Genomic DNA, 14,777 nt, shown 5'->3' on the forward strand with positions numbered 1-14,777 from the left:
GGTTGACTGGTTCCTTTTCCCTGGTCACCTGTCACAGTTCAGTGGTAAAAAAGGACTTGGGAAAGGATTTTGATATGTTTTCAGAGGTGATGGAAGTGCCAAGTGCCAACAGCTGGGCCTGTGTGGGCAGCAGTGCTTGTGTCACAATGGCAGCTGCCTCTTTAGGTACAGGATGGCAAAAATGTATGCCTGTGTAGACGGGCCTCTGCCATCCTTCCCCAGCTCTGCCACCTGTTAACATTCAAGTCAAGCTGGCATCACTCCACTATACCATATATCCTTATAGGCATACAGCGCACTAAGGTAGTAGTCTAAATAGAACCCAAGATTAATACTGTATAAGAGAAAGTGTTATGATTGACTTAAAAGAGATATAACTCATTCACCTGCTCTAGTACTAAGAGCACACGTTCTTGTTGCATCGGTGAGGAATAGCTCACTAACTCAATGTGTCAACCATCTGTCAATTTTAGGATATCATTTTTATATGAAAAGAGCCCTACATGGTTTTTAAAGGGAGCCAGTGACACCCAGTGGACAGAAGAACCTGCATCTACCTCATGAAGCAAAGTACAATTAACAAAATAGCAAATGCACCATGGATGTGACCTTATGATATAGCTTTATAAGCATTCAACAAACTGATATGCAATCAGTAAAAAGACAAGACATTTGCTTACGGTGTATGTAGAAAATGTATTCAAAACATGTCATATCTATAAAATCTCTCCAAAAAAATGGATTCATAACCATTTTTGACAAACATAGATCCTTAATTGAGAAACTTAAGGAATCCTAACCATATCTCTTCTTATACTCTTGAAGGCACCATAGATGTGCAGTTAGACCATCTCAGACTTTGACGAGTCCGTTGAAGTATTCTTCCAGGATGCCCTCCACCTCCTCCTCTTTGTAGTCTCGCACCTGGAACATTGACCCGTCAACCGCCCCTCTGATCATGGCAGACAGTGCTGGACATGGGTAGAGAAGCCATATCATACAAGCTCAGTAGGTATAAAAGACTGGAATATGATCAAATCAACATCAAGTTGTGACGGTCTCAAATGTGGGATTGTTTAAAGCTTGCTGTGATATGTATTATTGAATTCATGTGTTATTGTATTATGATAATTTCTCTCAAAGTCAAACTGTAATCTTACATTTTCCAGAGGAGGGCCGGAAAAGACAGAGGATTTTCTTGTGCATGTCCAGTGCCCTTCCCAGCTCATACCCAACTCCAAGAGAGGGCTGTGTCACTTCAGCTATTATCACTGACATTAGAAAAGAGCAATGTTTAGATGGAAACATTGTGTAGTAGCAAACACTACTAACTTGTCTTGCAACATGGGTATAGATTAGTCACTTTCAGCAATGGGTAACTTTTTTAGCAAGAACAAGAGCTAATATTTAAATACTGTAGGAGTAGCATTATACACCTTTGCTATTCTGAAATAAATCGCTTTCAATGAATAGTGACAGAGTAGATGCACATATTATAAACAAGACAACAGATATTTAAATATTTTCATCCTAAGGCAAACTCGTCCTGACTCGTTCTTACCATCAGACATCATAAGCCATTCCAGATCTCGGTCATGGATAAATGTATCGCCGTCCTGCACAGCATCCTCACCTAGGACAGTCAAGATGCAAGGTTCAAGTAAATGTTGACGAGTTCATGACCACCACAGTACAAATTCTAGTCACAATGAAGAAAAAAAAATTCGTTTCATAAAACGTAACAGTCCAGCAAACGACAAGCAAGTTGAGCTCATGCTGGTATCCAAATCTACAAATTATTTACAGGGAAGACACCGTCTGTGGTAAAGAACGTGGCTCACCTTTCTCTGACAGATCACAGTGACTCACGTGCTCCGTCAGAACTTCTCCATATTGCTGTAGTTTCTGCACAATTTTCTGATAAATAACCACATCCTGTCTTCCTCCACGAATACTGCCACAGAAGTAAATTTGCATAGCTTTCCTTTTAGCTTGCTAACTTATAGGTAGGTGTCTGAAAACGTTTTTGATTGAGTCGAGTGAAAATGATGCCTAAAAAAAAAAATCCAGTGTCCACTAGATAGCACAGCCACAAAGTCAAATGGTTTATATCGTAAAAATGTATGATTTTTTTTTTTGTTGCTTTTTTATCTTAATTTAAGGTTAGGACACAAGGTTAGCAATGCGGTTAAGGTTTAAGTAACGGTTAGGGTTAGTTTTAAAATGACATTTTAAGAAGATTCTTCGCGGAAATGGGAGGGGTTTATAACTTTGTGGCTATGGTAACTAGTGATGACCCCACAGTGTGTGATTAGCTAGCCCGTGCATCGTGTCCTTTCGCCTTTTGGCGCCATCTCGTGGCACACATGCTGGCGCCAAAACGCGAACGCGATGACGTCAAATCCGCCTCGATTTCCGTTTCGTTGATTTACAGGAACGTCGACAGTGACTTGGTGGCCCAAAAACATTGAGGAAAATATAACTGTCAAGGTTAGTGAAATTAGATGTTATTGTTACACACACCGATATATATGTTCAAAAGGTTTATAATACTCTCACCTCTTGCATGGGGTGTGTCCCTCATTGGGCAGTCTGAATCGATATCCTTTGCTAGCTAGTCGTTTAGCTAAATTGCTAACGTTAGCTAGCTGACGTTGTTAGCTTGCAGGCTATCTACATCAGTTTATTTAGCTATTAGATAACAGCAGGTAGGTAGGTGGAGGTCGGCTACTCTAAACTATATATCTGTCTCCATGTTCGTGCATTATTCGCTTCGTGTCAATGTAGTTAGCTAGCTAACGTTACCTCGTTAGAAAGTCATTTTATTCGTCACTTTCTTCGTAAACAGCAGGTGTTTACTAACCGTGAAGTGCTTACGGTTAGAGAAAGCAAATACATAAATAATATAAAATAACGAAAATAATAATAAATACACAATGAGTTACGGTAACTTGGCTATGTACACGGGGTACCAGTGTCGAGTCGATTTTTTTAAACTAGGCAAGCAAGTTAATTAAGAATAAATAATTATTTACAATGACGGCCTACCAACATGCCTCCTGCAGGGGCGGGCGTTGGGATTAAAAATAAAATACAAAATATAGGACAAAACACATCACGACAAGAGGGACAACACTACATAAAAAGAGACCTAAGAAGACAACATATCATTGCAGCAACACATGAAAACATAGCATGGTAGCAACACATGGTAGCAGCACAAAACATGGTACAAACATTATTGGGTACAGACAACAGCACAAAGGGCAAGAAGGTAGAGAAGTGCAGGGTTATGAGGTAATAGAGCAAGATATGTACATAATATCTAAGAATAAAGTGACTAGACAACAGTATAGATAAAACAGTAGCAGCGTATGTAACGCGTAAAAAGGTCAATGCAGATAGTCCGAGTAGCTGTTTGGTTAACTATGGCTTGTGGATAGAAGCTGCACAGGGTACTGTTGGTTCCAGAATTGGTGCGTCAGTACCACCATGCAGTAGCAGAGAGAACAGTCAAGGACTTGTGTGTTACAAACTTTAATACAAGCCAAATGTCCCTAGTTCCATAATAAACATCCATTGCAAAATGATAAGCCACAGGTAGACAGCAAGTACTGTATATAACTGCTGTGTTGATATGCCATTTCTACCCCTCACTCACGCACTCTCCCCCAGCCAGGGCTTGTGCCTGAGTCCGGCGTCCGTGAATGGAAGTGGAGATAGCATTCGAGATGGGTCCTGAGAGAATCTTACCAAACTCTGAGGAGGAGCTGGGCCAGGAGCGGCCGTCGGATGGTGGAGTGGGCGGGGAGTGGAGTGGAGAGGACATGGAGGAGGGCGGTGTGGGAGATGAGGAGGAGGAGGAGGATGATGGAGGTTACTATTACCAGCCACTAAACCAGGACCCTGATGGACTAAATGCTGCACCTGGAGACCAGCCTGAGGATATGCCCCCAGTAGCAGAGCAACTGCATGAAGTCCAGGAGAGAATAGAGGTATCTTACCCAATGTTCTGAATATGATCTATGCAGTATTTCAATCAGTGTCATGTATTTATCATTTGGACAAAAGTCAGTAAAATGTCAATTGTCATTGCTTGTTGAGACATTGATGAAACTTAATTGATTCTTCCACAGTCAATGGGCTTACATCTTCCCCAGCCCCCTCCCCTAGACAGTGATGAGGAGGAGGAGCCTGAAGGAGCCTCTGCCCTGAGCAGCGCAGCCTCCATCCCCATGGATGAAGGTGAGGATCCAGTCTTGCTTAGTTCATCCACAGTACCCAAACATACAGGGGATGCTCATACAGCCGTAGAACTGACCATGGCTATTACTACTCCTTTATGGTATTGCTCATTAAGTTGCCATGTAATGCTCACTCTCAATTTAATGCTTTGTACTTATGTCCACTCCTAAAGACCACGTGGAGCTGGTGAAGAGGACCATGGCAGCAGTGGCCCTGCCCTCTCTGGCTATCCCAACCTGGGCTCAGGAGATCTCTGACGACCAATGGAAGAACATGGTCCAACAGACACTCCAGACTCGCCAAAGCTCTGGAGGCCTGATGCTAGAGCGCAAATAAGACTGAATGGGCCTCCTTCCCACAGTCTGTCTAACTGTGCCATGCATTTCACCATCACATTTACCTCAGGGGAGTCTGAGCTGAGCTCCTCTGAGCGAGTCATGAGTTCTAGGTGTCTCAAATCTCAAGTTCCAATTCCTATTAGATTAAGATATCTCTCCTAAATGTGTTTGATAGGAGCCTCTGGGTACTCACTACTTCTAAGGGCGGCAGGTAGCTAGTAACTGAAAGGTTTCTGGTTTAAACCCCAAGCCGACTAGGTGAAAAGTCCCTGTGCCCTTTGAGCAAGGCACTTAAAACGAATTGCTCCTGTAAGTCACTCTTGATAAGAGCATCTGCTGAATGACTAAAATGTAAACATTTACTTGGTATTTGTCAAGTTTAATGTGAATGAGGCCAATTGAATGAGTATAGTTTATTTGTCTCTCAGATCATGCAAACTCTTACTGCTTCTGGAAGGAAGAACTTGAATCAGTGTACAGAAGTTTAAAGTATAATGAGGCTCAATGGTTATGACAGGTAAAGCCAATTGGCCTTGAGAACAGAAACACTACTCTACGTGAACTAGGAGTTCCCCCACCCTAAGCTTTTTGAAACGTTCCAGTGTACAGTCAAACCACCTTTCCAACACCAGATCGCCTTTGTTATTTTTGGGTGGTGATTACCATATTGCAATACTGTTTAATCATTGTCTTTGTTTGAGCATAATATATATATATATGGGCATCCATAGGAAATGAACAATAAAAATGTCCCCTGTCTCGTAACGTTAATTTCCTGGGGACCCAAAGGGGTGCACATTTTTTAGAGACCTGATTCCACTCATATGTTTCTGATGAATGGAATTGGGTGTGTAGTGTTAGGGTAAAAACACATGTGCACCCCTTTGGGTCCCCAGGATGATGGATATTGACTTGTTTTGTGTGTGAGGGCAACATATTTCCAAACTCGATGGATGTCAAACATGTCCACTTTATTTTTTGCCTTTTTCTTTTGTTCTGTACATACATGAACATCTGTACAAAATGATTTTCATACTATGTAATGCTCTAACTAATTAAAGTACAACCTATGTACATATGACCTGGAAGGCAATTTAAGATTAGTGTCAGAACTGGACAGAGTGGAGAAGGGAGTGGAGCAAGACCCTTTGCTTCAAAATGTAATATTCAGTTCGTGTGGCTGCTGGACAAACTAAGCACAGTTCCATGTCATCGCTTGACACCCAGCAATGGCATTTAGTGTACAGTAACAATGCTACCTCTTAGCGAGTCTGGAATGTCTCAACAGGTACCTTTTGGAAGCATGGTCAGTAGGAATGTATGTGCCTTGTTGAGTCAGGTAAGAGAACAGTTACATTCATTCTATTATTATGAACTAATATTTTAAATTATATAGAAACGTCTCATGCACAGCTAACTTTTTCAAACCTCACCAGAAAAATACAATTTAGAGAATGGTTCTTTGAATTTGCCAAATCTTGTCTGCTATCTGAGCTGATGAGATTTGTTCCAGCAGGGTGAGTGTAGAGGTTATCGCTACTTTGAAAACTGAGCACAGTACAAGATACATTTATTTAAGTGTAAGGATAAATGGGTTTCAATGTAAGGAAATTGAGATTATATAATAAACAGCTCCAGATAGCTTGGATTAAGACTGCTCTAACATTATTACTGTCGGGGAGGAAACATTGGCAGCCAACTTTTCACTAAGGAAATCACATTTTATTTGTCACATGCGCGGAATACAACAGGTGTAGACTTCACTGTGAAATGCTTACTAACAAGCCCTTAACCAACAATGCAGTTCAAGAGATTGCCTGGGTGAGATGACGAGTCACTTTGCCCAGCAGCCATAGAGGGAGTTGTTCCCCACTGTTGGAGTGATTGACAGGAAGCTCAAACAATAGAAAAGACCCTTACAAAGAAATTATGACATCGTACAGCAAGTGGTAAAAAACAAGAGGGGGGGTAATTGGGATAAACCTACAGGACAAGGGGTTGCAACCCTAAGCAATATACATTACAATATACCGTAACAGAAATATTTGGAACGGTAACCGCAGGCTTTCCTTTTTCCAACATAATTATTGTGCCTAATTAGTGAGGCAAGTATCTTTTTTCATCTGTAGATAGTCCTTTAAGGAGGATGAATTGTGTATGGAAGTGCACAATACAAAGTGCACTTTGCTTGAGTGCTTAAAAGAAACAATAGAACACAATCTACGACAGAGACCTATTGAATCAAGCCGGTTTGGAGGAAGAGAAAACTAAATAGGATATTTCGTAGAGATTCCCTACACTTGAACTGAAACAACCCTTACCTTTCTACAATGAGGCTGACTCAACAGAGGAGCATTTTCAAGAAACATACACTGAAGAAAAATATAAATGCAACATGTAAAGTGTTAGTCATGTTTCATGAGCTGAAATAAAAGTTCCCAGAAATGTTTCATACTAACAAAAAGCTTATTTCTCTCAAATTTTGTGCACAAATTTGTTTACATCTCTGTTAGTGAGCATTCTCCTTTGCCAAGATAATCCATCCACCTGAAAGGTGTGGCATATCAAGAAGCTGATTAAACAGCAAGACTATTACACAGGTTCACCTTGTGCTGGGGACAATAAAAGGCCACTAAAATGTGCAGTTTTGTCACATACTGTCACAGATGTCTTAAGTTGAGGGAGCGTGCAATTGGCATGCTGACAGCAGGAATGTTCACCAGAGCTGTTGCCAGAGAATTCCATGTTCATTTATCTACCATAAGCTGCCTCCAAAGTCATTTTAGAGAATTTGGCAGTACATCCAACCGGCCTCACAACCGCAGACCACGTGTATGGCAACGTGTGGGTGAGCGGTTTGCTGATGTCAACGTTGTGAACAGAGTGCCCAATGGTAGCGGTGGGGTTAAGGTATGGGCAGGCATAAGCTACGGACAATGATCACAATTGCATTTTATCGGTGGCAATTTGAATGCACAGAGATACTGTGAATAGATCGTGAGGCTCATTGTCGTGCCATTCAACCGCTGCCATCACCTTTCTGATCCACGCCCCTACATTTGTTAAAGGTATCTGTGACTAATAGATTCTCAGTATTCCCAGTCATGTGAAATCCATAGATTAGTGGGCCTAATGAATTTATTTCAATTGACTGATTTCCTTATATGAACTGTAATTCAGTAAAATCTTTGAAAATGTTACACGTTCCGTTTATATTTTTGTTCAGTATAAATCCACAAAAAAACAAATAAAAAAAAGAAAGGCAAGAAGAGAGGCTAGAGAGGAATAATTAGAGGCTGAGGCGACATTAACCATTGGGCCAGAAACATTAATAAACATATTAACATGAATTTGACGGAAGGAATGGATGAGTTGGGATAACAATCATGGCAGTCAAGAGTCTGTAGACAGAGCAGATCTTTGAGAAAACGTAGAAAAGGATGGACTAATTCTGCACCAGTTAATGGTTGCTTTTCCTAAAGACCAACCTCTTGAGGACAATATTAACCTGACATTCTACCTAACGGAATTATTTTCGGAGGTTTCTTTTTGACACAGTGACATGATTCGTTTTTGAGCTACACCTCTAATTATAAAAAATACAAGAAACATTTTACAGTTCTATTACAAGTTGAGACATTTGTCAACTCATTCTCTTGTACGGACAATTGCTAATATATCACGTTTTTTAATTTTTTTTATCTTTAAGTGCTTTTCAAAAGCCAGTTTTGTGAACTACAAAACGCTGTCAAAAACAGATCAAAACAAAAACACAAACCTACACAATTCATGTGAGCAGCTAGGTCTGAACTAAGTTATTGTTTTTTCATGGATTCTGAAATAAACCAATCATCAGGATTACAATCATGTTATTAGCATATGACTAATCAACAGGGAAAATGCAATTCAACAGACGGTGTAAGGCCATGATTTTACTCTGCAAAGAGGTGACGAAGATACAATTACAGTACTAAAACGTGAGCAAAACAGTCTCATGGAAGAGACTGACATAGAGTAAATAATTAAATTAAGATAAAGTCAGCCATCTTGATACTAGTGCTCTCTCATTTTATTTAATTGCCTTGTTTAAGTTGTAGTGCTGAACGATTAGTGCTTTTTGAGGTTGGTTTGGTTATGAAAAAATAATCACGGTTTAAATGCTCTATACATTATGTGGGTTGTTGTGCTGAGCGATTAACCAACAATAAAAAAAATTCTCTCCGGTTATTAATCAACTAATTGACCGGCATCAGTTCAATTACAGTTCTTTGTGAGCCCAACGCACCGTTTCTCTAGTGGGAAATCAAATCATTCACGAGAGAACTCAAGTCAAGAACTATGTGGGACGCTGGGATGAAGGGAGTTGTAGTTTTCCTTAAGCAAATGTTCAACCTAGTTCATTGCAGAAACGTGGTAATTAACTACAATAACCACAATCCATCGCACCTGTTTTTTCCAGCTCGGACAGAGACGGATCAGAGAGGAAGAGGCGGAATGAAAGGTTTCACTGTCGCCAAAATCTGCCCAATATTTTGAACCAACGCTTGTCGTCTGCTTTCCCGCCTTTGGGACAATGACATTGTTAGGGTGGCGACATGAACATCTCGTCATTATATACAGATCTCTGGACGGATACACTTTTACAGATACACTTTTAAGAGAGAGGAATGTACAGAACAAAACAATGAGAGGGACAGAGACAGTTCGTGCAAGTATGCCTTAGCTACTTTGAAGAACTAGTAAAAAAAAATATTTTGCCAGTCAGCTCTGAAGCATACTTTAGGCAGGCTAGCTAAATAAGATGACTGAAGAGAGTACAGTATGGGGAGCACATAGATAACACTAGATGGCCTGGCTGGCTGGCTGCTACTGCCTGAGCAGAGATGAGATGATGACTCTAAGGAATGAAAAATAATAAAGTAATCAAATACAAACTGAAATATTTTATTATTTCATAGAAATGTCCAATTTTTTTTGATGTGGAGACACTGGAATATTTTCAATGTTTTGGCAATTTAATGTTTGGAATTTCCATCAAAAAGCTCTAAAATCATTGCAATGTAATTATTTCATAATTAATTTAATATTTATAAAAATAATCGAAACCGAAATTCAAAAAGCACTAATCCTCAGAACTAGTTTGTTGAATGCTGTAACACAGAATAAAAATCATTAATAAAAGTCCCATGATGGCAATGACTGCCCAGTGCTGCTTATCACTTATTAACCATAATTTATTCACATTACTTTAATAAAATATTTCAGTTGTGTATATTACATTTGCTTTATTTGATTACTTTATTATTTCATTCTAAGTCATAATCTCATCCCTATAGAGCTATGCTGTCTGACAAAATTAATATTTTAATAGTTCTTCAAAGTAAATAAGGCATACTTTTATGACTGCTGAATACCAACTATCAATTACTTAGATCATGTATTTTCAGTGAATTATGGTCATTGTAGGTAATTACCACATTTTCCACGCTAAACTATGTAGAATACTGGCCTGTTGGCAACTACAACTCCCTACCATATCGTACAGTCTGGGCTTGATCTGATTTCTCTAGAAAAACTACACACTGAGCTTACAGAAAAAAATAAAGAAATGGAATTCAAATAATAGAACCGATATCGGTCAACATTTTGGTTAATAGCTCAGCACTACTAAATTGTATTGTAAGCTTTGTGTCACAGACTTTGCTTCCTCAACATTTACTATGTTGCCTGGGCATGACCTGACAGCTAGGGGTTTTTACAGAGCAGAACCACTACTTTCACTAGACTTCCAGCTAGACTAAAGCATGGCCTCATTATCCACCAAACCATTCAGATTACCCACACCCTCTCACTCCAGGCAAGCTAGCAAGAGAATCAATCACAATCTACTGCCCTCTATAGGTAATGCTGGGTTCCAAAAAGGAAACAAAGAAACATGCTTCACGGATGCTTACACTTCATACTACTGTTGTGTTATTGTTGTCCTTGTGCAACCTAATGATCGGCCCACTGTAGTCAAGTATGTATGCATTTCTGTGCAAGCTGGAACTATTGTAGGTCTGTATGTTCCTATATGTGCGCATATGTGTGTTCTTGTCCATCTCTGTGATGGCCCTGGTTTTCTGCAGATGGGGATCTCCGGCAGAGATGAAGGAGTGGAGGGGGAGGAGAAGCGGAGGAGAAGAGGGGGCGTAAAGCAGGTGACTGGTTGGATGCGACATGGGGGTAGGTGCAGGGGGTGCCACTGCTCCCTGGTCAGAGGGCCTCCTCGTTGGCCGTCAGGTACTCCTCCGCTCTCTTGTGCTGCTCCAGGGCTTTTATAGTGTACACGTCCTGCGGCAGCTCCGACTTCCTCCGGATCATCACCTTGTCTTTCTTGATGTCCTTCATCCCCTATGGAAGTTTATAGAACAAAGTGTTCACGACCATATCCAATACAGTAATGAAATGTCTCGAATGGACAGACATGATCTGGTGAATTCATAAACTGCCATGAGTCGGTTGAGAAATTCATTTAAAAACTTAAAAAACATAGAAAGATGAAAATAAGAAATGAAGAAGAAGAAATAAACATGTGAAAAATCAACAGAACAGCGCTGTTTTTTCTTAATCCATTGATTAGTTGGTAGGTGTATTAATACTATCCTGAACGACATCCTGCAGGTGGGCGTACAGTATGTGGTACGGGTGGTGTGAGTACATACCTGTGATTCAACAAATGAAGGCCTTGACGATTCATTGATTAGTAGGTGTGTTAGTAAGTGATTAGGCTGGAAAAACAGCCTGCAGGTGGGCGTATGTAGGCTAGACAGAACAGTGTACCTGTGAGTGTGCTGGTAGTTGTACCTGTGTGGCCTCTGTCTCGACAGTCTTCTTCAGCAGCTGAATGTCCTCAGCAGTTGGCGTCTCCGTCTCCATGGAGTACAAGGGCACCCCTCCCGGACTCTCATTGTACATCATGTACTGGAAGATTACAGACACAAATTAGTTGTATCTGGTCTGGATACGGCCTGTGAAATACACCCACGAATGTACCAAGAGCAACATCAGACAGCCCATTGAATTCAGTAAGAAAAGAGGCAGACCTCTTCTTGTGGGTGGAGACCAGGTCGGAGGTTGGCAACCTGCAGAGAAAGTATAAGTTACACCATGGCTACATTCACTGAAGCACAATTCCTCTTAATTAAAACTTCAGCTATTTGTGCCTGAGCGCTTGGAGCTGGGAATCAGTCATGAGAGATGATCAACGGTGATAATTAGATGTGTCTGGAACAAAAGGACTTTACAAAGTCTAATTAATTAAAGCATGACCCTGTTTAAAACCCAAAGATCCCTGCCTACACCTCTTAATGTGCAGACAATTTCACACGCAACCATAGCAACATAATTGCTGAGGACTGAGGAGTTTCTCCCCCTTTTTACTCCCTTTTTCTCCCCAATTTCGATGTTGTCTCATCGCTGTAACTCTCCAACGGGCTCGGGAGGCAAAGGTCAAGTCATGCGTCCTCTGAAACATGACCCGCCAAACCGCGCTTCTTAACACCCGCCCGCTTAACACGGAAGCCAGATGCACCAATGTTTCGGAGGAAACACTGTTCAACTGATGATCGGAAGTCAGCCTGCAGGTGCCCGGCCCACCACAAGGAGTCGCTTAGAGCGCGATGAGCCAAGTAACGCGCCCCCTGGAACACCATGTGAGAGCAATTTATTTTAAGATTGTTTCTGTTCTGAGTTTGAAGGCTCTATATGAACTTGTCCATTCCCTTAGTGTGATTATTTAACCTTGCTTTAAATAAGAAATGTTTTTATGGTGAGCGAGTGTTACGCCTTTTCCTTTGCAATGATGATTACATTTTTTGGTTGCACCTCGACTTACGTTGGTTGAGCACACTTCTCTACTTCTTTCCAAAATACATGACCCTAAGCATTATGGGATGCTAATTGCTTAATTAACTCAGGAACAACACTTGTGTGGAAGCACCTACTTTCAATATACATTGTATCCCTCATTTACTCAAGTGTTTCCTTTATTTTGTCAGTTACCTGTATTTGCAGGATCAGAACAACAGACAGGATGCGTGTTGCTAGGGACCATTCATTTGATACTATATACAGTACACTTTTTGGGGGCAAATCCAATTATGCAGTGTCCATCTACAAATGTGTATATGGAAATATATTGCAGTGTCTCATTTCCTGAGCCTACTCCCTAGAACAACGTGATGCGAATGTTCCACAATGCAATGGGATAGGGTAGTGGTGTTTTTGACCTCCTGCCATAGGGATCACCTGTGGGTTATGCTTGGCCAGCTCCTCTATCTTGTGCCAGACCTCCTCACGCTCCTTCAGCTTGCACTTCTCTCTGAAAACACATCAGCAACAATAAAAACTACAGAGTTGGAGCCAACCAGGAAATCAGCTGGCTTGGCATTTTACTGTGCTTTGAGGTAGAGGATCAATAACTCCAGATGGGAATAAAGGAAGGTGCTGATTTACTAGAAGACTATGCAGATGTCCTTTTTGAGCATGCCCAGTGGACTCACTTCTGTTTCTCAGCCTTGTACTGCTGGGTGCAGTCATCAAACAGCTTCTGGTTCATCTCCATGAAGAGCTTCAGGGCGTTGTAGATCAGCCCATGGATTGTCCTGAAGAGAGGAAGGACATGTAACACAATGCAATATGTGCAAGTTAACATACAATGAATCATTGAAATGCATATTTCAGCGAGTGCTGTGCATCAAATGTTTTGATGGATTATATTCAAAAGGATCCAGCGTCCTATTTTCAGGGGGAGAAAAATATTTCTGCACTATTGCAAATGGTATTTTCTTCCATTACAACTATTCATAGGTTTCTTCTCTCAAATGTGAACCCAGGGTCCTAATAGCCAGGCTTGTTTTGGATGCACGCAAGTTCAGCAGGAGCATTGATCTTTCAATTGACTTGGCTGCAGGGGTCGTACTTGTTCCAGTGGCTCTTGGAGTTCTTGTAGAGAGCAGGGAACATGATGGGGAGGATCTTGGCTGCGTTGTCGCTGATCAGGCTCATAATGTACTCGTTGTTCCAGTAGTACAGCGCCCTCTCTGCCACCTTGAGAGCACAACACAGGAGGCAATCAGAGACAATACATCCCTTGTCATCTAAGTGGTCTTCTTCTATTGTGGGTATTGTAAAGTTCCTGTTCATGACAGAATATCGCACTCGATTCTAATACCAATTACTTTCAATTGACATGACAAGTTATTTTTCCTTCCTGAAGGCAATTTTATATTCTGTTATGTTTGGGGCAGTGACGCAGAATGAGTAAACACAGCAGTGTGAGTGAGCTTGAGGCAGGCGTAGTGTACCTGGAAGTGTGGACTGGACACACACTTGGCCAGCTGTCTGAACAGCGGCTCCATGATCTTGACGAACTCAGAGGGCTCGATGACGTCCAGGATCTCCTCCAGCTCGTTGAGGAACATCACCTCTTTGGGGCTGTGGGTCTTAGGCCAGAACTTCAGCAGGCCCATGATCACCTCAGGGTCAAATCATTAACACAAATTAACATTCAACGCCCACAACAGCAAAAAATCTATGTTTTTGCACCTCCACTGAACATTTTCATAATCCATATATTTTAGCTAGTTTGGATGAAAAAAAATCATATCTAACCATTAATAAATGGTATAATTGCGTGATATGATGCATTTTGCAACCCCACTCCCCCATCGCACCAAGATGAATGGTTTTGACCACTAAAGTTTTGCTTCACTACACGCTCCACTGCTTTGATTGGTGCAGCTAGAAACCACAAGTGTCTATCCTATAATGAAAAAGGCACCCGTGAAAAATTATTCAAGGAACTTGTTTATCTGTTTTGTTGTGCTGTCGTTACATTTGTATTGGTGTTTTAGTGTTTCGTGTCCGATGCACTCAGGGTGTTGATATCATTTGCGGCGTGCATCATGAGCAAAGTCATTGTAGCCTATCATTTCACTTCACCTGTGACAACCAAGAGCACGGGCTGACTTGGCTTTGACGTATCAACAGCCCAACAAAGGTTTTCACCGTGTCCAACGTAGAAAAATACATCTCTAGCCCAAACCATTCAATAGATATCCATATTGCCAGAGCTTCATCTTATTCTTTCTAACCATTTCTAATGCTTATGACAAATTCAGCTCCAGAGCCAACCATAGCCTAGCCAGCTGG

General features: G+C 41.1%; 3 protein-coding genes across 5 annotated transcripts in view; 1 reads left to right on the forward strand and 2 right to left on the reverse strand.

Annotated features, from left to right (window-relative positions):
* Positions 1–603: 603 nt before the first annotated feature.
* On the reverse strand, positions 604–2,182 carry dnph1 (2'-deoxynucleoside 5'-phosphate N-hydrolase 1). Its single transcript, XM_020481599.2, has 4 exons — positions 1,842–2,182; positions 1,562–1,633; positions 1,161–1,271; positions 604–971 (listed from the first exon to the last, which is right to left on the reverse strand). The coding sequence occupies exons 1-4, from the start codon at positions 1,975–1,977 to the stop codon at positions 853–855; spliced, it is 438 nt and encodes a 145-aa protein (XP_020337188.1). The 5' UTR covers positions 1,978–2,182; the 3' UTR covers positions 604–852.
* A 177-nt stretch (positions 2,183–2,359) lies between these two features.
* mea1 (male-enhanced antigen 1) lies at positions 2,360–5,668 on the forward strand. Of its 2 annotated transcripts, none has more exons than XM_020481600.2 (4): positions 2,360–2,490; positions 3,676–3,995; positions 4,137–4,245; positions 4,418–5,668. In XM_020481600.2, exons 2-4 carry the CDS (start codon positions 3,708–3,710, stop codon positions 4,579–4,581), a joined length of 561 nt encoding a protein of 186 aa, XP_020337189.1. In that variant the 5' UTR covers positions 2,360–2,490; positions 3,676–3,707; the 3' UTR covers positions 4,582–5,668. The 2 variants fall into 2 exon arrangements, with proteins under 2 accessions (XP_020337189.1, XP_020337190.1); XM_020481601.2 differs by having other exon boundaries at positions 2,371–2,490; positions 3,680–3,995.
* Positions 5,669–6,697: 1,029 nt separating this feature from the next.
* The window catches only part of LOC109889848 (serine/threonine-protein phosphatase 2A 56 kDa regulatory subunit delta isoform), a 44,223-nt gene continuing 36,143 nt past the window's right edge, over positions 6,698–14,777 (reverse strand). Inside the window, exons 11-17 of one of the 2 annotated variants that reach the window (XM_020481602.2) lie at positions 13,931–14,101; positions 13,546–13,673; positions 13,127–13,228; positions 12,873–12,945; positions 11,669–11,707; positions 11,430–11,546; positions 6,698–10,976 (exon numbers count right to left, since the gene is read on the reverse strand). In XM_020481602.2, the coding sequence (XP_020337191.1) occupies positions 10,839–10,976; positions 11,430–11,546; positions 11,669–11,707; positions 12,873–12,945; positions 13,127–13,228; positions 13,546–13,673; positions 13,931–14,101 (768 nt within the window). In that variant the 3' untranslated portion in view covers positions 6,698–10,838. Of the gene's footprint in view, positions 10,977–11,405; positions 11,547–11,668; positions 11,708–12,872; positions 12,946–13,126; positions 13,229–13,545; positions 13,674–13,930; positions 14,102–14,777 lie in introns of both variants that reach the window. The other variant, XM_031823411.1, reaches the window with a different exon arrangement.

The sequence above is a fragment of the Oncorhynchus kisutch genome, linkage group LG4, assembly GCF_002021735.2.
Source record: "Oncorhynchus kisutch isolate 150728-3 linkage group LG4, Okis_V2, whole genome shotgun sequence".
In the NCBI taxonomy this organism is placed as follows: domain Eukaryota; kingdom Metazoa; phylum Chordata; class Actinopteri; order Salmoniformes; family Salmonidae; genus Oncorhynchus; species Oncorhynchus kisutch.